At 35.1% G+C, this 24,821-nt stretch overlaps 1 protein-coding gene across 6 annotated transcripts in view; it reads right to left on the bottom strand.

Annotated features, from left to right (window-relative positions):
- The window catches only part of RAPGEF6 (Rap guanine nucleotide exchange factor 6), a 183,999-nt gene that overhangs the window by 86,391 nt on the left and 72,787 nt on the right, over window positions 1–24,821 (bottom strand). For all 6 annotated transcript variants that reach the window (XM_055301416.1, XM_055301418.1, XM_055301420.1 and 3 more), the window contains one exon: window positions 4,402–4,533. In XM_055301416.1, the coding sequence (XP_055157391.1) occupies window positions 4,402–4,533 (132 nt within the window). The remainder of the gene's footprint in view (window positions 1–4,401; window positions 4,534–24,821) is intronic.

The raw sequence follows: 24,821 nt of genomic DNA, 5'->3' as shown, positions 1-24,821 counted from the left end.
TACCCCAAGTGAAGCAAAGTAAAAAATAAGGCTATAAAGAAAATTTAAGAGACTAATAACATAATATCAACAGTTGTTACCAAAAAAACGTAGGTTGCAAGATATGCCACATTTGTTAAGACAGGGTATAGTGAAGATCAGCCCCTGCCTTTCAACTACTTTATCCTAGCACTTGGATTACAGCAGACCCTCCAGAAGATTATAATAGGTGAATTAAGTTTAGGGAGAAAAAAGGTATTTTTGTGAAACAGCTAATAAGGTAAGTTCATTAAACTTCTTGTGTTTTTCCTTCCCTGCAGTATGAATGTATCTCTGTGTATATGTGTAAATATAATTTGGTGAGGCAGACAGTCTGAGGTGATTTTCTGATGACTTTGGCTTCCCCAAATAAACCACCAGAGGATATCCTTTTCCTGTTTTCATCTAGATAAAGAATGAGGGGAACTACAGGTTGGAATGAAAAGTTACACCAACTTACAAAAACCACATTTTCAAATTCAGAGCAAATATTAAACCTAACATTAACCTTCTCTTTCTTGCATGGCCTTTGTGAGTATTTCATTCAACCTTTTATATGTACCACTTAGTCCTTATGTTTCCTCTTCATCTCACTGGTTAAGGCAAGAACACTGTAAAACTAATCCTTCCATGGTCTCTACAACAGGTCAGCCAGTTCAAGTAAATCCTCCTTTGCCCTGGATATAATCAAGCTTTAATTTGTAGTGATCCTCTGCACTTTCCTTGGGAACAATATTAGTTTCTACTTTCAAGTATAACTCAACTAAAAAACATCTAGATTACTTCCTAAGTACCAATGGTGTGCTTAACTCAGCATGGAATACAAAAGTAAAAAACAAACCCTGCCTCCACAAATTTTCCTCTCATGATCTGCAGAAAAACTGCTGTGGGGTTCCAAGACATGAGAGATGATATGAACATATCATTAAGGTGAAACTGCAGATAGAAGAACATAGCCAAAACACAGAGCTAGAACAAAGCAACATGCTCAGGGAATAACACGTATATTTTGTCGTGGACTAGATCCTAGAATGTTCCAGTGGGGAACAGTATAACATAAAAACAGACTTGCAGACTGTGGTTAGAAGTGGAAGGCTGAGAATGTGACTTCTCAGTAAGAAATGAAGAGTATAAATTAGATAATGGTGTAGCACTGAAACTTTTAAAATATATGAGTAAAGTCACACTATTCTTTTATCTCATGTGGGAGTTTAAAAAATAGGAGTAGGAGCGCCTGGGTGGCTCAGTCCCTTAAGCGACGGACTTGATTTTGGTTCAGGTCATGATCTCAGGGGTCATGGGATCCAGCCCTGTGTAAAATGGTAGTAGTTAAGATAAATGAGATTTTGACCAGGGACACATATTTTTAACAGAAATATTCAAATAGAATGCAACGTGGTATAACAAAGCTAGCTGAGGTGTCAAACAGCCTAGAGGAAATGTAGCACCAGTTTTCGAGAGACTGGCAGTAAAGCTATGAATTAAGAAGAACTCATGCTGCCATAGAGATAGTAACTGAAGCACTGGGATTTTTAGCACCGTGTTTTACTTCCCACATAGAAACCAAAAAAGATGGAGGATGAATGTATACCTCAGGTTTCTAAAAATAAGTTAATGAAAAGACCAATGCTTTACTTCACAACATTCCAGCTCTTGCTGATATATACAGATTGAAATAAATAGGAAAAAAGAGTCAGAAAGAAGCACTCCTTATTTATCTTGAGTATTCTTTGAGGACACATAAAATACTTGATCCAAGAACAATCTAACATCTTAATGTATAAATTTGTCTAAATTTTAAGCTAATCTGATTATAAACATATTCATACCAAAAAGATTAAAAAAACATACAGAGTGCTTAGTGAAGAATAAAAAAACATACAGAATAAAAAAACACTACATTCAAGCCTGTAATTCTACAGCAGAAGACCTCCAACTATCAGTAGGCATGCCTCAGCCATAGCCTCAGGTAGGCACACCAGTAGGTAGACATCCTGTAGATATTACATAAGTGCAATGCTTCAGAAGCTCCTCCAGAATCCTGCCAAAGATAGAAGACCCTGCTGTATACAGCTCATCTGCTAGTGCAGAGCAAAGCATGGGCCTTTCCAAGTGACTCTGATCTCAGTCTATGCACTAACCTTTTGTCCTTTTTCTTACAATCATCTAAGGCTCCATTCCTTGCTCCAAAAAGGTGATAACATCTGGTTTAGATTTCTAATGAGATCAGGTACCTAGAGCTCAACAACACCACAACTCTGCTGTATGATTTCTCCTAGTAAGGTCTAGACATTCCCACTTACCCTACAAGAAATCTATAGCCATATTCCTAAACTTCATTAATCCAGGGTCAATCTTCTCTAGGAAAAACACAGAATCCAGAGGAGCTACAGCTCTACTTTGACTTTTAGGTGTGCACATGATAATTCCCTTGGGGGAAGGGCAGAATGCCTGGAATGCAAATACTGAGAGAGGCTCCAGAGTCACTGCATTTTTTAAGTGTACTTTTAAAAAATACTTGTTCCGTCTCCTACAAAATGATGAACAGGGAGAATTCCTTGTTCTGTCTACTATAAAATGCTAAATAGGGAGATGCAGATGGCCAGAGCAATGACTTTTGTGGAGAAAAGCTATGCATAATCCAAAAACGGAGGCTTCTTTCCATTTTGTCTCTGCCTACAAGCTTCCCTTAAGAATGATGGTTTTCCTAAAACATCTGAAAACAACTCTGTGGACCCAAAGTCTAAAATGTTTTCCTCGAGCAACAACAACTCCATTTCAAAAGACAATATATGGTAGCCACTTGCCATATGTGACTATCGGTCACTTGAACTGTGGCTGGTCAGAACGGAGATGTATAGTAAGGTTATATTAAATTCTGGCTTTGGGAGACTCCCACATCCCCATACTGTGCATACACCCTCATACTCCTCTGCCTGGCACCTTGGGGCCAGTGGTGACACATCCTGGGCTGGCGGAGCCTCGCTGCTCCATCTGGTGCCCTGCCTGGGCTGTTGCAGAGTCACCAAAGCAGGCAGTAAGAGTGCTGCAGTCCAAGTGGCTCTGGAAAGTCGGCTGTGGACTCAGGTCAATGGGCAATTCCACCACCTCATCCAGCTTCCCAAGGATGAGCCCAAAGCCAAGCTTTAAGGACGATGTCAGCTCCTCCATGGCACTGATTGATGATTCAGTCTGCCCAGTCACCAAGCAACCACCAGCCACAACAAACCCAAAGAACCTCCCAACATTCCACCTGGAACTCCACTAGCAACTGGCAGCCTAGAAAGGTAGTTAGGCTTTCTGCGTGTTGGAGCAAGCCTTTAACATTCAGCCAGGTAGTTTACAACTCTGCCTTAGCCTTACTTTCTGCTGGAGTGACCTGAAAGTCAGCCAAAGTTTATTTACTTTTTTGGAAGGACAGATTTTGCAGTTCTCTACTCTGCCAATATTTGCTGATATCCAATCCTTATTGTTTAAACAACTGGTGTTTAGGTCTTCAATCACTTGTGGAAGAAAGACATTCTAAATAACTCAAAATCACATCTGTGGAAGTCATCTTGAAAAGTCCCTCTACTTCTCTAAAATCCAATACTACACAAGCTCAAAGTTATGTATCAAATATTAATAAAAATCAGCTAGTAAATTAACTTTCTGATATTAATTTTTACATGTACATGTTTATTTTTAATTTATATTAAAGTATTTTTTATACTGTCTACAGAAGTCAGAATTTTAAAAATTTAACTCATAATTTTAAACTGTGATTATGTGCTGAAATGATAGTATTTGGATATATTTATGCTAAATAAAATGTACTATTCAAATTAACTGCACCTGTTTCCTTTTAAAAGGAAAGGCCTTAAAAAAATAAAAATAAATAAATAAATAAATAAATAAATAAATAAGAGGAAAGGCCTTTAAGAGGGCTACTAGAAAATGTAATAGACCCTTTACAATAAAAAGCAACTCTATCACTATCTAGAATTTAAATAAAAAAAGAAAAAAACAACTCTAATTTTCTTCAAGACTACTTACTGAACAGTCTATCATAATAAAAATCAGCCTTTGTATAAGTTTAAAGCTCAGTTGTTTCAAGAACTATTTTTTAACAAAGCAAGCATTACTTATAATGAATTCCCTGAATTAAAGTCTTTTAAAAATAATATTATATTCATACACTCCTGAATCATATTTAATCACTCTCAAAAGATTGTTTAATTAAGCTTGCAAATTTGAAACAATAAAGCTTATTTTTCCAAAGACATTCTACCTAAATTTCATACACTTTAATTAAAAGATACATGACCACCTAAAGCACAAGCATGGGATATATGGCAGAGTAACAAAGCCATATGCACAGCACACAAACTCCTAAGATACTACCTGATAGATATCAGATAAACTGCTGCTCCCAGAGTCACTGGCGATGCTACAACCAGACTGACTAGAAGACACATGAGTCACCTGTGGATGAGGGTTGTCTGTGATGTGCATCTTGGTAAGATCGGCTGGAAGCTGAAAAAGAAAAATAATTTAAGATATTCTAAACATCAAACATTACCTCTGTAAGCGTTATTGAGGAATGTATACAATTATTCAATCACTATACTGTACACCTGAAACTACTATAACACTGTATATGAACTATACTGCAATTAAAAAGTTAAAAAATTTCTTAAGTAAAAAAGTAAGAGTTCTTGACATGTTGTTAACTTCTGAACAGTTTCTGGATATTATATACATCACTGTGCAACTTCAATTCTAAACTAATTTTTTCCACTTTTTGGAAAAACCTTAGGAAATGATAAAAACCAAATCAGTACTCTGACACTCAGTCAAGCCTAGAATAGAATGTAATCCCACTGTATAGGCTTCAGAAGACATTACCATTGGTAATGATATTTCAGAGTAAGCACTTGGGCCCCTCTTTTTCTCCTAATAATACTATCAGCTATTGTTACTTTCAAGTGTTCAGAATGCTATCAACAAACCACTCACACAAAATGGTCATTAATATGAAAAAAACAACAACAAACAAAGAACCCCACAACATCTTGTGTTAAAGTACAGCATCTGGCACCAAGATTGGGGGGGGGGGAGTTGATTGCATTCCAAATTTCAAAAATTTTGTAGACCTCTTTTCATCTAATATTGTAGTAGTTTGTAGTTGGCCCCTAAAAATTTGTTAATAATCATGATGACTTAATGAACATCTATGCTAGGTGCAGGGATACAAGAGACACAAGATAAAGGAAATGATACTATCATATCATCTTTAGTATGGTCACAGTTTTATAGGGATGCAGGCTGTATAATATCATACCAAAAACAAAACAGAACAGTAATAACAACAAAAAACCCTCACAAAACAATGTAATAAGAATTAAAATAAACAAATGACTGCTCCAGAGTAATGAGAGAAAGTTTTACAAAGGAGGCATGGTGATATATTTTCCAAATAATTTCTCTGCAACCCCCTATTCAGGAACATTAAGAGAAATCTAATTACTTTTTAAAACAGAAGTTCTCATTGCTTTAGGGCAGGAAAATGTTAAACATGTACAGAGTAGTAAAAACTAAATAAACCCTAAAGGAAAAATGGCCAAGTCTAAATTCTATCATCTTAAGAGTAGTCACTATAAAAACTACACACAGAAGGGGGCCTGGGTGGCTCAGTCAGTTAGGTGTCTGACTCATGATTTTGGTTCAGGTCATGATCTCAGGGTCACGAGAATGAGCCCTCGCCAGGCTCCTTAAGATTCTCTCCTCCACTAGCATGTGATGTAAGAGCTCTGGGCATTATATAAAATTGATGAATCACTGACTTCTACTTCTGAAATGAGTAATACATTATATGTTAATTAACGGAATTTAAATAAAATTTAAATAAACTGTCTCTCCCTCTGCCCCTCCCCCACTAAAACCAAACAAACTACACATAGAAATGGTATCACATATTCCTCTGCTGATAACAGTGTGTTATCTAACTCAGATGAATTCTATTAACTAAGATAAACAGAAAAACTAGATACACATATGTAATCTGGCCTGGTAGGTTTTACTGATTCTTTTTTTTTTTGGTTTTACTGATTCTTAAAGAGGGAGATCAAGAGACTCAGAAGCACTTCAACAGTCATAGTTTAAAGAGATAGAAGTTATATTTCAAGGCCTAGCATGGAAGGGCCACCCTTTGGACTGGGACTCTGGAAAGAACATTATACTCTATGAATAAATGTGATCCACAAGTAAATTGATGCCCATTTTAGAATCATCTCAATCTCCGATGTTGTTTGTATTAAGATGTTATACAGGGTTACTAGTCTCTTCCAGTCAATTATTGGAAGCAAACACAAATCTTTGCCAAATGAAAAAATCATACTAGTATCAAATTATTTAAAATATTTTGCATATACAACATCCATTGCTCAAATAAAACCAGGCACATGAGAAGACAAGATAGTACTGATGAAAACTACAAAATATAATAGACTTTAGAAATGAAGAACTTTCAACTAATGGAATAATCAGATTACAAAATAACTGTTTTGAATATATATAGCAAGGGTCGGCAAACATTTTCTTTAAAGGACCAAAGAATATTGAGACTTGTGCAGGTGACATATAATCAATCTCTGTGGATACTTTTGACTTTTTTTTTTAAATAATCCTTTAAGAATGTAAAGATCATTCTTAGCTCACATGTCAAAAAGTTCAGTGGCCATGTTTTCCATTATAGCAAAAGATGATACAGACAAATGAACCCTGAAAAACACAGGTTTGAACTATATGGCTCCACTTATGCATGGGTCCACTTACATGTGGATTATTTTTCAATATACTACAGTACTTTAAACATATTTTCCTTATGATTTTATTTATAATATTTTCTTTTCTTTAGTCTACTTTATAATATAGTATATAATACATATACAAAATGTCTTTTTAAAAATATTTTACAAAATAAATCTTAATTGACTATGTTATTATTGGTAAGGCTTCCAGGTAATAGTAGACTATTAGTACTTAACTCAAAAGTTATACATGGATTTCTGACTGCACAGGGGGTCAGCAGCCCTAATCCCTGTGTTGTTCAAGGGTCAACCCTAAGGAGGAAAAAAAACTAAGAATTATAGCAAATAATTAACAAAGAATAAAATACAAATTCTACAACTGAAAAGTGAAGTTATGGAAATTAAAAAGTCAAACATGGACTCATTAGATTTGACAGAGCTAAGAAGAAAATTAGAAAAGTAAAGATTGGCCTGAAAAAATATCCAGAATGAAACATAAAAGTAAAAAAGAATAAAGCTGGGAGAGAGGGGGAAAGAATCACAGGGGATAGTGTAAGAAGTAACATCTGAACAACCTGAGTCAAAGAAAAAAAAAAAGATTAAGACATATGAGATAATGGCTAAGCATTTTCCCAAACTGACAAAAATACAAAGTCACACATGGATCAGGCAAGAATTACCAGCAAGATAAATAACAAAACCATACCTATGCACACGAGGGTGAAACTAGTACGGGGGAAAAAAGAGAAAGAGAAATCTTAAAACAGAAAAAAGAGATTACTTGGACAAGAGCAAAATTAAACTGACAGCTGAACTCTCAATAAAAATTTGGAAGCCAGGGGCACCTGAGTGACTCAGTAGCTTGAGCGTCCGTCTGCCTTTGGCTCAGCTCAGGTCGTGATCCCAGGGTCCTGGGATGGAACCCCACATCAGGCTCCCTCTTCTGCAGGGAGCCTACCTCTCCCTCTGCTTCCCTCTCTCTGTTTTTCATGAGTAAATAAATAAAATTAAATTAAATTTAAAAAAAAAGAGAGAGATTTGGAAGCCAGAAGAGAATGGGAGTGGTATCTCCAAGTGCTAATCCATCAAGAAAAAATAATAATAAAATAAAATCCATCAAGAAGAGTCCCCCAAAAAGGGTAAAATAAAGACATTTTCAGAAAAACAAAAATGAAGACAAATGTTCTCCAGATCTCCAGCAGATCCAGTGAATAAAGAAAATTCACTAGCAGAACAATACAATTCCAAATGGAAGCTTCCAGATGCAGAAAAGGAAAACCAATGAAAACAGGAAATGTGTGGGTAAGTTTGTGTGAATACTGACTACATAAAATAGGGACGTTAATGTCCCGACACAAAAATAAGAATTAAAATATATTACAATAGAATTAAGTCTGGAGAAAAGTAAATGAAGTTAATAAAGTACTTTGCAATGTCCATGAAACTGTAGCAACAGACTTCATAGATGGATACATTTCTGTAATCTGACTTAAGACTAGTAAAACTGTGTATAACTATGAAGCTTACGTAGGGGAAAACATTAAAAAAAAAAAGGATAGAAAAATATATACCATGCAAACACAAACCAAAAGAAAGATTATGTAGTTATATTTCAGATGAAGTCTATCTTGAAGGGGAAAGCATTAGAGACAAAAGGGGACATTTTTATAATAAAAGGTTTAACACTAAATATGTACGTAGGCACACATCCTCTAAATATGGAAGGCAAAAAACGGCAACAAAAGACCTATATGAATCCACAATTATGCTGCCAAATTATACCACAAATTTCTCACTGACAGAGTAAGAAAATAAAAAATATGTAAAGATAGGGAAGATGGGAACAATTCTAAAAAACCGGACCTAAAGTGCATGAACATAGAAGAATGCAACCAAAAACTTCAGAATTATTTTAGAGTACACATAAAAACATTAAAAAAAATGGACAATAAGGCAGGTGGTCAAAGTTTCAAAAGAATGAAAACATAGATATCTTACGATACAAAGCAAATAAGGCAGAAATAACTAACAAAAAGATAACTAATAAAAATTATCACAGACTGGGAAATTATTAAACAAACCTAAATAGTGAAAAGCTCAATTAAGGCACATTGCAAATTAGAAAATACTCAGAATAAAAATTAAAATGCCACCTACCAAAACCTGTGGGATAAGCTAACACTATGCTTAGAGGCCATTTTATAGCTCTATTATGTGTACTAAAAAAGACAGAGAGGAGCGCCTGCATGGTGTAGTGGGCTAAGTGTCCGACTCTTGGTTTTCACTCAGGTAGTGATCTAGGGGCTGTGAAGTCGAGCTTGGCGTCAGGCTCTGCACTCAGCTTGGAGTTTGCTTGAGACTTTCTCTCTCCCTGTGCCCCTATCCTCATGTGTGTATGCACTCTCCCTCTCAAATAAATTTTTTAAAAGATAGAAAAATCAATGAGCTAACTGTAAGTGGTTACAATAATACAGAAACAGTGATGGGAGTATATCTTAGCTCAAAGACCTTGCTCCTACTTAGTTTCTATTGTTTAGGAAGAATTCATCTAGTAATCAAACGGATGAAAAGACAAAGACTGAAAATAGTTTTAAAAGTCCAGATGTTTGGTTGAGCTGTCAGGAGTAGAAGATAATCCATATTCCAAGATTCCTACAGAAGACCAAGGAGAAAGAGGTCATCCATCAAAGTAACACAATGAACCAAAGCCAGAAAAGCAAGACTGCAAATTGGGTGCGTAGCAATCTTCATCCTCACTAGACCCTAAAAGACAAGAATTTTTATCCCTACTTTACTAATTAGGAACTGAGACAATAAAATTAAGCTGCTGGCCATAGATCTCTCACTCAAGTTGGAATTCAAACCCAAGAGGTATCTGATTCTAGTACTCTCTGCTTTGTACCAGGAATTCTGCTGGTAACATGAAGATGAAAACAGATGGATCCCATCTTCAAGGATCGCAGTTTAACAGTGAAGAGTGGACAAAGATGTACAAGGGTACAGCATCTCCTTTCTACCCCATGAAGAAAACTTAGATCAATATATAGGAATCCTCTCAACTTCTTAATCTGACGAAAATAATGATAGTGACTACAGCTAATGTTTGAGTGCTCACTACATGCACCAAATAGGTAAACTAGTAAATATATCATTTTACAGACTTTTTCATAGATTATCTCATTTAATCATCAAATAACCAGACAAGGTAGATGCTATTAGTATACCCAAACTTCATATTAGGAAAACCAAGGCCCTTAGAAGCCACACAGGTTACCCATAATCACATCTCTAGGAAGCAGGGAAAATTGCTTTAAAATCCAGGCCGTCTGACTATAAATCAGTTGTTCTTTCCTAGTAAATTGTTTCCTGACACTAAGGTCTGAGTTCCTAACATCCAACAATTCCTTCTATTCCTAACAAAAGAAGCAGAAGAAAGGAGTTTTCCTCCAATAGGAATCCTTGATGTCTTAAACCAGCTCTCCTGTGTCTCAGCTTATCTGCCTCTTTTCCTTTTCTTCCTGACCTCAACAGGGACTTACTAGCTGACTTCTCATGAGCAATGTCAATTCACTTACCGCATCACAGGTCTGGCAAATTTTCCTATTTTCCACAGTTCCTTTATCCATTTCCCATACCTGAACTTCCAAGCTCTGCTGGAACTCACATTTGGAATTCACATGTCCATGAGGCCCAATGTCAAAGTTCTATTTGGGGAATGGGCAGATTCCTTAAGTAAGAGCTTGAATACAGACAGAGATTATGAGAAAGTACATAGTCTGTTGAAGACTCTATACATATAAAGGAAAAGAGATGTATTAAGCAGAGGCTAGAGGTAGAAAATAATCTTGAATGTCAAGCATTTTGATTTTGATTCCTATAGGTTATAAGAGAGCTGTTACAGGTTTTTGGGAAGGGCAATGACAAAAGAGCTGCTGTATGTCTGTATGTCTTACACAGACTTAACCCATCCAAGTGTTTATTTTTCTGACTCAAATTTCTCTGCAGGTCTAGGCAACACTCTGGGGCAACTGCTTTATATATAAACTCAGATACTGCTTTGGTCTTTTGGCTCTGCCATCTCAACACAGGACCACTTAAGTCACAGCAGCAGGAGAAAAACGCCGCAGAAAGATATTACTAAACCTTGCCAGGAACCAGAGAAATAAAAATTTAAATAACTTTTCATCAGACTGGCAAAAAGAAAGCCTGAGAATACATAATATGGGCAAGGCTAAGGAGAAAAACAATATTCTCATAAATTGTAATGGGAGTTATCAATTGGTGTAGCCACTCTTAAGAGTGATTCAAGGAGTAGCCACTTTGGAGAGCAAATATTAAGATTTTTTACATTTAAAATTCCTCTTTGGATATCTATCCTAAAAAAGCACACAGGTGTGCAAGGAAGATGTACAAGAACATTCATTACAAACAAACTGTAATAATTTAAAGAAAAGAAAAATAATTGTCACAAGGAGAATGGCTAAATTATTATAGCCTGTTATGGAATACTGTGCTACAGTTCAAGGTACAAGAAAACCTAGCTATACTGATTAAAAAAGTAACTTTCATGATAAATATAAGACTCATTTTTTAAAAAGCATAAAAACATCATTACATGTTTTCTGGGTACATACTCATCTAGGTTTGGGAGAAAAGATTTGAAGGAATATATACCACACAATCAAGAGTAGTACTCTCTAGTGAATGAAAAGGATCAAGGCTGGTAGTCCAAAAGAAGTTTCAGCGTGATCTGCAATATCCAGCTGAAATGTTTTATTTTTGTATGGAGAAAACATTCCTCTACTATTTCTATAAATAAGTTATTTGTAGTATTCTCAAAACTGAAAACAAATAAATATATATATGTATGTAAGGGTAATTTTCTCTTACCTTTTCATTTAAAAAATGACCATAACACTGGAATGTGGTGAAATTCTGGAGCTCTTAGCAACTAAGGGTAGCTATACACACTGTATACATTCTGGCATTTTATGATAAAAAAGCAAGATTCAAAGATGAGTTTTATTAGAATGCCTTATGAGAACATATTAAGTACTTATATACTTAGTATGTAAAGTGGAACTGAGAATAAGCATTTAACCTATAACGGAAGGAAACGGAGCAGAAAGTGATATAAATTAGGGAAAAACAAAAACTCCCTACATAAGAGCCTGTATGGAAAGCTGAAAAACAAACTGAAAGTGAAGTACTTTAGAGCACCTGGGTGGCCCAAGTGGTTAAGCATTGACTCTTGGTTTTGGCTCAAGTCATGATCTCAGGGTTGTGAGATGGAGCCCCACGCTGGTCTCCATGCTAGGCATGGGGCCTGCTTGAGATTCTCCCTTTCCAACTCCCTCGCCTCTCCCTTCTCCAAAAAAAAAAAAAAAAAAAAAAAAAAGGAAGTACTTCTGTGTTCTTACTCCTTTGAATGTGGCATTCATGCTCTTTAAATTTCATTGTGTGTGTATAAACTTGAATGAGTAAGATGCAATCAAGAAACAGGCCAATCAGTGAAGCTTAGGTAGGGATGTATACAGGGGATATAGGAAATAAAGGGCCAAAAGTAGTATTTTGGGTGCTTTAGGTTTCCTGTATTAGAAAAAAGCTACTTACAGGGCCTGAAGCAAGAAAATGAATGACTGGAAGAGATCTGCTTTTTAAAAAGCTTATTCTAAAAACAACAACAACAAAAATAAATAAATAAAAAGCTTATTCTAGCATCGTAGAAGATGAAATGGAAGACAATCATACATATGGGAGACAGGAAACACTAATCAAAGACAGAGGTCTTATGAAATTAAAAGCAGATGTATAAAGGAGCTTCTGGGGCTAGACAGAGTGACATGTGTCACTTGACAATGAAAGAGAACTAAAAATAGATTCCAAGGCCCAAAAAACATAGTTTGGAGCCTGTTTTATGAAGACAATTTAAAATGTCTCCAAAGTCCTGAAGGAAATAGCTGTATCTAACCACAGTAGCTTTGGGTATATGACACCTGCACTCTGCGTCAGGCAAGTGGAACTACGGCATAAGCATGCATTCCTAATTCATTATTTTTACTAGAAGATGAGGGTTAAAGGGACAATGACACATGTATCTCCTCATCATCACATTTTTAAAACCAAAGAGTGGCTTTCAATCAATATTTGCACTTAACATTAAGTTTTTTAAAAGCGTAGATACACTTGTTGAGAAAAGATGAAATCAGTTTAAAGAGTGCTGTCAACTTTGAGGACAAGCAAGGAAACTAGATTTGCTGCACTTAATGGGGAGGAGTGTATAAGAAGGTAATGTGAAGAGAGTCACATACTGTCTAGTGAGTCACGGCTAAGACTTTGACTTTTAGTGTGAATAAAGTGTATCCGGAAGGCAGTGATCAGCTGTGTCAAATGCCACAGACAGGTAGTGTAATAAGGGCCAAAAAACGACCCATAGATTTAGCTGTGTGTAAAAATGAAAATGAACACACTTCCTTGACCAGTAACCATAGGAGCACCTAAAAGAAGACATAGTGTTGATACCTCTCCCATTCAGTAAACACTTTGGGTAAGCAACTTGAACAGATGAGGAAGGTGAGCTCTCAATCACTCCAGGAGTATCAATCTCTTTAAAAAAATTCCAACACATTCAACTAAGATTTGAAATGTGAAGAAAGAGCTAAGCAATGAGGGAAACGAATGGCATCTATGAAATGAGAACAAGTTATTAAACAAGAGTGGCTGTGAAAAAGCATCATTTGAGATTTCAAAAATGATTAATACAGTGATTACATTTATGGCAACTGGTCACAAAGGGAGAATCAGTCAGTGAGCTAGATGATCAAACTGGAAATTTATGGAGTAAAAATAAAGAAATGTTTAGAGATAATGTGGACAGATATGGATCTGTCCATATCTGTCCACATCTGGAATAGTAAGAAAAGAGTGAGGTTTTCAAAAAATAAATTTCCCATAACTGAAGACCAATTGGAATCTTTAGCTGGAGAGAAACTTTCAAGTAGCAAAAACAAAACAAAACAAAAAAATTTGATAATCCATAGGAAAACTTCAAGACATCAAGAATAAAAAGTAAAACCCAAACAAAACAAAACACAATTAATCACTGAAAAGAAGAAAAACAGACTACTTAACAAAGGAATCAAAAAAAAAAACAAAAAAACAAAAAAAAACAAAGGAATCAGGAATTATAAGGAGCCCAGACTTCTCAACACCAACACTGGATGCCAGAGACAGTGCATTAACTTTTTCAGAGTGCTAAAAGGACAAGACCTTAGATTTATTATTTTATATACAACTAAACAATTATTTTTAAAAGTAAATATTGAGTAAAGCAGTTTTGAACATACAAGCACTTAAAGTGCATCTCCTCCTCTTCCATCCTCCTCTTGCTCCTAGAACTACTTAATCCATCAAGAAAATAAATTCAGAAGTAATGAATCCATGTAGTACCGTGGCAAATACATGAATAAATAAAATCAGTAAGATGTACTGGAAAACCAAAAGTACCAAGTTTGAAAAATTAATCACAGGTTTAATGTATTTATAATCATAATCCAGAGTTAAAATTCCATCAGTAGTAACATGAGAGATGGGGGAGGGGGGAAAAGGAGCCATACATACTCTTTTACAAATACTTAATTTACATATTCAAGCACCAGTCACAGAATTCTGCTCAGATAGTATTTGCTGGCATTTGATCAAACCTTAGAATCTGATTTTTTAAATCCCCCTTGGCTCTTCTATACTTGTTAAATCTTAAATCAAAAGCTGGTTACTAATACCACCAAAGGCTGTTTTTGATTGGTATTCTAAACAACCCCTGTATCTCATTCTTTATTTTCTTTGAAGCTTTTTCACTTGGTCTCATCCATTTCCTTTCTACAGGTTTTAAATCTTAGTAGTGTCACTATCAAGCATCAGCAAAGCATGGGCCCCACAGGTGGCATTTGTACTATGGAGGCAACCCATGCATTGTTGGATAGTACAAATGAAGCATATACCTATGTTTCTTTCTATCTCTTTCCATGTCAATCAGTTGTTGCTAAATGAATAGTGAATTTAAATGTCTTTCCAGAAGCTGTGTTTAGAAAGATATACAGTGAGCTATCTTTCAGATAAAACAGTACACTACGATGCTACCACAGTATTTCTCCCTTAGTCACCATCAGTAGGACGGACTACCTTTAAACAAAGACATGATTCCATCCTAGGAAATGCCTCTATTGTGCCTGTCTCTATTCAACAGAACCATAAAGAAATCTTAACACAGTCTATGTTACAATTAAAGTGTTTACGAAAACAGCTTTACAAAAAACTAAAAATTCATACTTTCCTATTTTTGTCTTGAAATTTATGTAACAGGAAACATAACTTGAGTGGCATCAAATTTCATATTTATATAAACAGCCACTATAAACAATATAATTTATTAAATTATACTGTATATTTTCCTAAAATCTAGCATGTCCTGTTATGTAGCATTTTGCTTTTCTGTGATTAGTTTGCTTTAAAAAAATGACAAATGTAACAGATGCTATCTTAAAAAGTCTCAAGCTAATGATTCACTTACTACTATTTTTAAAATGCTTAAGAACGTTATAAAATTTTTTTCATATACTTTTCATAGTATTTTCTTCATATTACTTCACTGATGGAGTTATTACCCTGTCTTCCTAAAATTTTTGTATAATAAAAACTTGTATAGTATAAACTAGAGATCAGACTAACACTGCTCAATACATCAACCATTTAAGATAAGGAGGCATTATAATACAGTCAAGTTAAAGAGCATACTCAGAGACAAGTACAGAAATAGCCATAACCAAATGATTCAGTCTGGAGACAGTCCACCTCAGATGCATTACATTTTAAGTCTATAGATTATTAAGAAGGTATTTTTTCAAATCCTCTTAGAGGTACATTAGGATATTTTACAGATTCCCTTAAATTGAAAAACAAAATGGCCATGAGATTGAGCTTTTTAGATTGCTTTTGAATTCTTATTTTTAAAGTTTAGAAAATATAACAGCGCAATAAAGCTAATTTACAATTCAAAGTAGTAGAATTTAAATTTAATAACTATACCCATCTCCAAGGAAATAATAAACATTACTTACTTTGGAGGCCCATGGCTGAAGACAATTGGCATAACACCGAACAAGAAAAGCCATTTCCTGGGCTGGAAAGGGTAGTTTCCTTTTCGAACCAGAGCCACACGGATGAGTATGTTGACAAAATTCTGTTAAGTTTCTTTTTTACAAATCATACGCCATTTGCAGTGTTCTACAAAGGCAGCTTCTCCAAATCCCTTTCAAACTGAAATCAGGAGCTTTCAGTAGCTCAGAGTATTGTTCTAAATAACTGCAACAGTTTTCATCACAACATTCACTTTTAACAGGCAAATCACAGTAAATCAAGATGTTTACATTTCTGGCTCAGTATATACAGACATATACATGCTTCCTCAGGCACCTGGCACAGACATGCACAGTGGTAACATAACAGTTAATACAGTATCAGTCAAAGTAAATAAGGCAACATGCACCAAATCTGTGTTCCTGGACTCTGAGAAACCTTTCCTCTGTAATGCAGCTTTGTCTCTTCTTCAACTTATTTCATTCTGTAGAGCAAGCACTGCAGTAATTCTTCTGCATCAGAAGCAAACCAGAACACTGTATCCTTAAAATGAAAGTTTCTTCTTTATCTTCTTAATCACCAAAGGTTAAAAATAAATAAATAAATGAACCGATGAACAAGCAAATGGTAGTTGGAAGATATATATGCTCTAACAGGTCTGTCCTGGAGAAATGCCTGAAAATCTCCAAAATTAAAATTTTCTCTTTCCACATGCACTATTTACAGCTCTGCAGTAATGCTTCCTGTTCAATGCATCAGTAAGACAGTAATGTTGATCTAAGTCTGGCTTTTCTGGTTGAAAATTTATAGATGGTGATACAAAAACACTACATCTTCTATAAAACAAGACTATATGTTAGTGTCTTAATTCCTACTGTCCTTGCCAGTTTCACAGCAGCTCCCTAAGGAGAAGCTCCTATCGATTCCATGCTCTGCAGTAAGATGAAATATCTAATAAGAAGGAAAGAGAGTGGGAGGAGAATAGAGCTAAAAGGATGACATCACCTGTATAGAAAGCCTTCAGAAACTGCATTAGATCAATTGGCTACTGTATCTGCAGATGTAGCCCAAAAAGCAATTTACTGAAAACACACACACACACACACGCACGCACACACACTCCCTTCCATGAGACATGTCAGCAAGCTAAATTCTTTAAGAAAAAAAAATGGCTTAGAGCACCTCTCTATTTCAGTTTTTAAAAATCCATCTTGATTTTTTATTCTGTGCACTAATACTGAGCTTTATTTGGGAAGCTATATTTCCTATTATTATTCAAATTTAACACAGTATTGTCCTCCCAAGGGAAAATAATTAGCTCTGGTAAGACACTTGCATTACAAATACATAAGGCAGCCTTCTTCTCAGACATCATGTATGTGTTTGTAACACTGCTAATTCAGGGGTTTCTGCTTGCAAAACTTCCTATTTATCAAATAACTGTTCTGAAAAGGTACAACCTTTAGAATACTTTAAATTAACATTAAAAATATCAAAACTGCTACTAAGATTTTTATGTAAATAGTATATTTAATTGGAAACAATAGGATTTCATTTTGCAAAGGAAAGCTGAAAAACATCACCAGGCATAATAGCCGACCTGCATGCAGCCTGTACTAACTCCTCTGAGGAAGAATAACCTATGCAACATGGTATTTTCCTGCACTCTGACGCTCAATTCCTAGAAAGACACAGGATGCCAGTAGAACTTAAAAGGAATTAGAAATGAAAATTATTACACTTGATTTAAAAATTGAGCTTGTAAAAAGCAATCATTTTTCTATAAAAATTCCAGAGAAAAATTAAATTTTGCCACACCCAGTTCAATCTAAAAACACAAGTCTTCTAGTATTGACCCTTATTCTTCACACATCTGCCACAAGGAATCTATTGCAGATACTCCCATCAAGAGTTTGCACTTAAGGTTGTAACGGTGCCTCCCAATGGCCAAAAAATACATAGCTTCCAATGATAAAATGCTTAGTATGTCTCCAGACAGCAAAATTATGAGAGTTACAATCAGAGAACAAAGCAGAGTAACATAACTATTTTGCTTTATTCACTTAACATTATTTTGAGGACAAGAGATATGCAACTTCGGAGGGGAAATTATTACCTGAAAGATGGGTGTTATTACAAAAAATTCCACTGTCAAAGAAACATCCTGTCATTAGCCCCAGCCAAAAAAAAAAAAAAAAAAAAAAAAAAAAAAAGAGTTCTTCAATACACCTCTGGGCAAAGTATGACTCACTTTCTGAAAAACAGTATGCTGACAATCTGAATTATGGCAGCATAATTTACTAATAAAACTACAGTTAATTTTAGTAAAGCTAAATATTATTCTGGACAAAAACAAGTCATGTTTTCAAAATACATGATCATTTATGAACTTAGGTTTCCATAAGATCTAAGAATTATATTTTTGGCAAAAACTTCAAAAGAATACACGCAAAAAAATTTTCATTTAAATGTAAAATTAAGTCTCAAAAATACAAATAAGCATGACTAGCTTTCCAAACATAAATCATGGAAAACATATATAGGTTGATTTTCAGGCACCAATGTATTTTTTTCAATTTAATTATTTTAAATAAACTACAATGGGTTGGAGTTTCAACTCGATGGTAAGCATTCAAGAACAAATTAAAGTCTAATTGCAATCATTCATTTTTTTTAAAATATAAAAATGATAGCAGATATTCTATGTAAATGAAGCCAAACAATCCTTAAAGATAATTTTTAAGACAAGTCTTTTATACATTAGTAACATGACTCAAGAATATTTCAGTTTCAATGGCAGATAATAATTACATCCACGTATGGTACCAACAGGATAAACTACAACCAAATCAAAAACAAAATCATAATGGTCATTTCCCTCCCATTTTATAATAAATCATGCTGATTGCACACAAAGGAGGGCCTCAAGCTGAGCAAGGGAGAGCCATCTCTTAGCTGCTTTAAGAAACTGCTGCCCTGTGTGTTGAAATTCAATCCACTAAATACCATATGTTGGAAACTACTGTAGTAAATACGAACTCAGTAAAAGAACAACTCTCTTTTCTTTTAGTGTGGAAGATGACATCATCCTTTTCCTTGTTCTACCAATCATCTCATAGTATCTATCATTCTGGGGAACTGTATGGTGAACATTGCATGCAGAATCCCCGTGTCAACAATACCATGAAAGAAACACGGGTCATATCCTACATTCAGCCTATGAATCCACCAGCATTCTGAGGATATGCTGGACCACGTGATTTCTTCCAAAAAAAAAATGACATAGGCTTCTAATTAATGAAAGAATCAACATATTTTGAAGAGAATAGTAATTTGTCGAATAACTAAAAATATGATTAGGTGAATAAGCACTTTTTCACTTCTATCATTTTTAGAATTTTACTGTGATCTCATTCCATTAACTTACCAATTCAAATGAAGTAATCACAGCAAGGGAGAGTGCCCTGATCTACACATTATCTAGGAACCATCACCACAGGATAGCCATTTAAGAGTACATTTCCCCTGCATATGAAACACCATGATGCTAGGCCACATAAGATGAAATCTTTGGCTTCATAAAATAAAGCAATCCACATATGTTGGCTCTGCAAAGCTTCAAACCATTACAAAATATTTTTTATAAAAAGGTAATGCTGTGTAGTTAATAATTAAAATTTATGTTAACTGTATAAACAATCTCTCAACAAAAATAAAGCCCAAAACATCTGAGATAATGCACAGAAAGCCATAAATGAGGTTTGATAGTTATTAAACTGTAAATAGAGTTTTTACTTAATAAGCCAAAACACTGAAAAGGAGAGAAATAAAGGTCATTCAGGATAAAGGTAACTTATCAGAGGATATACATTCTAGACATTATAAAAACAACCAACCAACAATAAAAACCAAATTTATAGTAATCTCAGGCAGAGTGTTACTGTTTATTCCCCATCTACACAATTAAATACTATAATCACAACTTAGAGAAACCAAACTCAAAAGCAGGTGAAGAACAAAAGAAAAATTTGTAGTTTCACAAAACAAAATAAACAGGCCACTCATTTCTGCATTTTAGTTTTAAGTATTTAGTCTTTAAAATACAAAACGCTAAATGTGCTGATATATACAGTAAAAACACTTTAATCCTCTTGGAGAATGAATGACCCTTTACTGAAATGTCAGAGAGGTAACATACAAGCCCTTTAAAAGGATCATAGCAAGCTTTCCCATCTCTTCATCACCCCTTGCTTAACTTGGAACATTTGAAATGAATCATTAAGTTATCAGACACGGTTAATTCTAATTACTGGTGTCCCTCAGGAATTCTTGCTTTTAAACTGCATTCTATCTATTGCTCAGCCTTTCTGAAAAAAGGGAAGCCAGAGTATCAACATTCTCCTCCTGTTCTTCTGTAAGAAAGAGTGTGCTTCAGCACACTATCATACATGTCCACTAAATGGTCAGCACCATGGTGATGAAAATCCTGCTACAGCTACCAGCAGGACACATAAGCACTATGAAATATGACCCTTCCTTAGGGAGTGATTGAGGAAGAAAAAGCAAAGGAGAGGGAAGCCTTCATCATCAACTAAGGTGATGTAAGCTTCTATAATTAGAATCAGTGAAACAGAAGGAACAATAAAAAGACACACCATGCTTCCACTTTCCCCAACACTATGCAGTCACAGAAAGTATTTTTCACTCATTCACTCACATACACATATAGGTAAATAAAGAATACACTCTACATGTAATCAGTCAAGTGTGCTACCTACCATATGCAAACTAATGTGAAGTTTTAAAATAGTATTATTTTCTTCAAAATATGAGGTCTACCCAATAATTACAATAGAGCACTATATAAACATAACTGGAAAAACAAATCTTATTTAAAAAAATGAAACTACTGAGAATACTGTCTCCATCTATAGATTCCCAGGATATATCTGAGATCAACTTGAAATCACTTCTCTAATTTTAAATACTACATTTTCTAGTACAATAAAAGCCAAATGCTGAATCAGCACAGTTTTCTGAACAGGTAACAAATCAAACAAAATGGCAAGAACAATCAGCATTTATCTGTTTGCTATGTCTCAGTACTTATTATCTTTTCCAATTGGAATGCTCTTAAAAATCATTACCTTGGACCACTGGTATACATTAATAACAGAGATGCTTCAAGAAAATCTTCAAAAGAGCTTTCTTTAGCAACTATTGTATAAAGTGCTTCAAGTATGTTAAAAAATGTTTCCAATTCTGGTTCCCTGGGCAGGTCCATAAGAATTAGTGTCACCTTTAAGAAAGGAAGAGGTACCCCAGGCCAATAAAACAGCATGCCCTGCCCTCCTTGAGCTCCCAACACTACTGAGGTTCATAAAAAGTGAATGATAAAGACAATTTCTTTTTTTTAATGATTTTATTTATTTATTCATGAGAAACAGAGAGAGAGAGGCAGAGACATAGCCAGAGGGAGAAGCAGGCTCCATGCAGGGAGCCCGAAGTGGGACTTGATCCTGGAGCTCCAGGATCACGCTCTGGGCTGAAGGGAGGCGCTAAACACCTGAGCTACCCAGACGTCCTTAAAATGACTAAGTTGCAATACTAATGCAGAGCCTTAAAAATAATTTTTATATCCTTAATCTAGGAATTTAACTTTCAGAAATAAATCCTAAAATAATCAGAGCCATTTATTCATGAGTTGTCTCCAACAGGAAAAAAAGCAGAAGCTACATGAGAATATTGTTACACTCAAATAATGTAATATTGCTGTTAAAAATATTAGTAAAATATTGCTAAATTTTACTAAAAAACAGTAAAATATCACTAAAAAATAATGTTTGGAGAAAAATTTAGTTGCCTGAAAAGTAGAAATGTAGGATATATAAATATTCAACATTATCTAAATTAGAAGATGTGAATTAATCAAGATACTTTTAAAAGTCACTAGCAACAACAGCTACCTCTGGATTGAGGATGACAGCAAATTTCTTTCTTAATGTTCTCCTTTGTTTTTACATTTCTACAATGAGCATTTTTTTTTTCACAATAAAAAAAAATCTGCTCCAGGCAAGCATTTGACCTTAGCTTGATTATATATTATCATCCCTTTGCTTTTCTCTTTTTGTGGACTCAGGATCCTGTAAGTAGGTACAAGAACTTCCTATCAAGAATTCTTAAAAAAAAAAAAAAAAAAAAAAGAGAATTCTTTATTACTTCCTAGAAGGCAAATGGGACGCAGAAATTTCCTGGGAAAGGTTAGATACTCATGAATGAAGGGAGAAAAGTCCTCTTCTGTAATTAAGATTCAGAGCATCGGAAAGTACACTGTCCAGAGCTCTAGTATAAGGTAGTATGGCTCTAGTATACAAGTACACTTATAAAAGAGGCCTCCCAAAACTCCACAGCCATTTCCATAATGTGAGCCGACAATGAGTGGTCAGCAGTCTGTAAGCTCAGAGAGCCTTCAGCAGAACCCAAACATGTCTGAACTCTCGTCTTAAAATTCCAGCCTCTAGAATTTTAAGAAATAAATGTGTTATTTATGAACCACTCAGTCTGTAGTATTTTGTTACAGCAGGATGAACAGACTAAAGAGGAAATTTCAGCAATCACATGTTTAGACCAAAGTCCTATTAATTTCTAATGAACTTGTCAGGGGGCAGGATCCTAGTTCTTACCACAGGAATGGCTTGATCAGTAAGACACGCACAGGGGCACCTGAATGGCTTAGCAGTTGTGTCTGCCTTCAGCTCAGGGCTTGATCCTGGGATGGAGTCCCACATTGGGCTCCCCCCGCAGGGAGCCTGCTTCTCCTCTGCCTATGTCTCTGCCTCCCTCTGTGTCTCTCTCTCATGAATAAATAAACAAAATCTTAAAAAAAAAATTTATGTATATATATATATATATATATATATAAAATACACACAGGGATGCCTGGGTGGCTCAGTGGTTGAGCACCTGCCTTCGGCTCAGGGTGGGATCCTGGAATCCCGGGGTTGAGTCTCACAAAGGTCTCCCTGCATGGAGCCTGCTTCTCTCTGCCTATGTCTCTGCCTCTCTCTGTGTGTCTCTCATGAATAAACAAAATATTAAAAAAGAAAAAAAAAGACATGCACAGACTCTACAAAGCCAAACACATTCTGCTAAAAAACTTAAGATGTCACATGCATGGCAAAGTAGAAGAATATACCCACTATTCAGTGCACCAACAAAAAGGCGGTTAAATGATCTGGTCCTAATAATCAGTTGTACTGACAATTACGTCTTAATCTTGCTAAATATGCTCTGAATCCAAACAAAACAATGAGCACTGCAGAAAAGCAGGGAATGTAAGGTGCAATCAGAGAGGGAGCAAATGAGCAAGAGCTGCTCCATTATAATTTGTATGTCTAAAATCATACAGTAGCTTCTAGAGTATCATACCATGCCTACCACCTGCTATATTTCCCTAGAACAATGGACTGGGTAGAAAAAAAAATATATGTAAAGATAGGTGAAAAAAAAAAAAAAAGAAAGGTGAGCAAAAGGAAGCCCGCTAAATTTAAAACCATGATGCATGAGGTTGCCATGAAATCCTCTTTCTAGGTGTCTTTTTGGGAAGAGTCCAATGGCTCCATTCATATGAAAGTGCTATGATGGACAAAGAGAAAAACAAGGCCAGTAGCTTATGCTGTGCCTAAGAATATAAAAAGCACCCTAAGCAATATAGGGAACAAGAGAGAAAAAATTATTCTGTAGTCTACTCTGGAATATGGGATTAAGTGGAAGTTAACACCCACTACATACATACACTGTTCATTATTCAAAAATACAGAAGAAATGGACAATGAATAAAAAAGACTCTAATTTCATAACTGAAGTACCCAAACACCAACAAGAGTTTTCAAACCTTTAAAGAATGTCCTTGTTTATATTTGGGTCAATAATGTTTCCAAAAAAGTGAGTGAAAATGTTTTCTGATATTTTGGAGATCGATTTCAAGTTAAATAAAGTCATACTTGATGCTTGAATTCAGTGAAACCAAGATACTTCCTCCCTATTCGTCCTGCCTTAATTTTACCGTTTAACTTCACATAAATATCAACATTAAATACTGAATCATTACATTTGAAAAACGTTTACCACTATAGACTACTTAAAACACAGCAATCAGCTTTATGTAAAAAACAGACATTTGAGAAATTCTTAAAGTTATTCATTTTGTTTTCTGTTATCTTTGGAACAGAGAAGAATTATATGAGCACACTGCATGTAAATATAACACCCTATGGATCCAATGAGAAGTGCACTCTATGAATAGAAAATGTTAAGAAAGACTTCTTTCCAAAGAGATCAATAAATGATGTCTTGGGAACTGAGCAGGACTTGTCAGGAGGACATAGTAGACCATTCTGAATAAAAGGAGCAAATATTAAAATTCAAAATGATTTGTTAAAGGACAGAATTACCTTAGGTAAAGAAGTCTCTAAGAACCTCCCAGGGGGAGAGAAAAAATGAAGGGATATTCAGCAAATAATGAGGCCAGAAAGCTAAAAGGACTAACTGGTGCCAAATGAAGAAGAAATTTAAAAACAACCTGATCTTGAAACTTTTAAAATAAAAAAAAATTGAGATACATCTCTAACATATTATTTATAAACTAACATATGTATTCCTAGCAAAAATATTTTGTGTTCACTATGAAATACACCCAAATCCCCAGAAATTTAATTTTTTATTTTTTAAAGATTTTATTTATTTATTTAAAAGGAAGACAGCTGGGATGCCTCGGTGGCTCAGTGGTTGAACGTCTGACTTTGGCCCAGGGCATGACCTTGAGATCCAGGATCGAGTCCCACATCATCTTCCTTGCAGGGAGACTGATTCTCCCTT

This window comes from Nyctereutes procyonoides, unplaced genomic scaffold (assembly GCF_905146905.1).
Source record: "Nyctereutes procyonoides isolate TBG_1078 unplaced genomic scaffold, NYPRO_anot_genome, whole genome shotgun sequence".
Classification (NCBI taxonomy): domain Eukaryota; kingdom Metazoa; phylum Chordata; class Mammalia; order Carnivora; family Canidae; genus Nyctereutes; species Nyctereutes procyonoides.
Note: the sequence above shows the minus strand (reverse complement) of the source record. Positions and strands in the feature narration are given on the sequence as shown.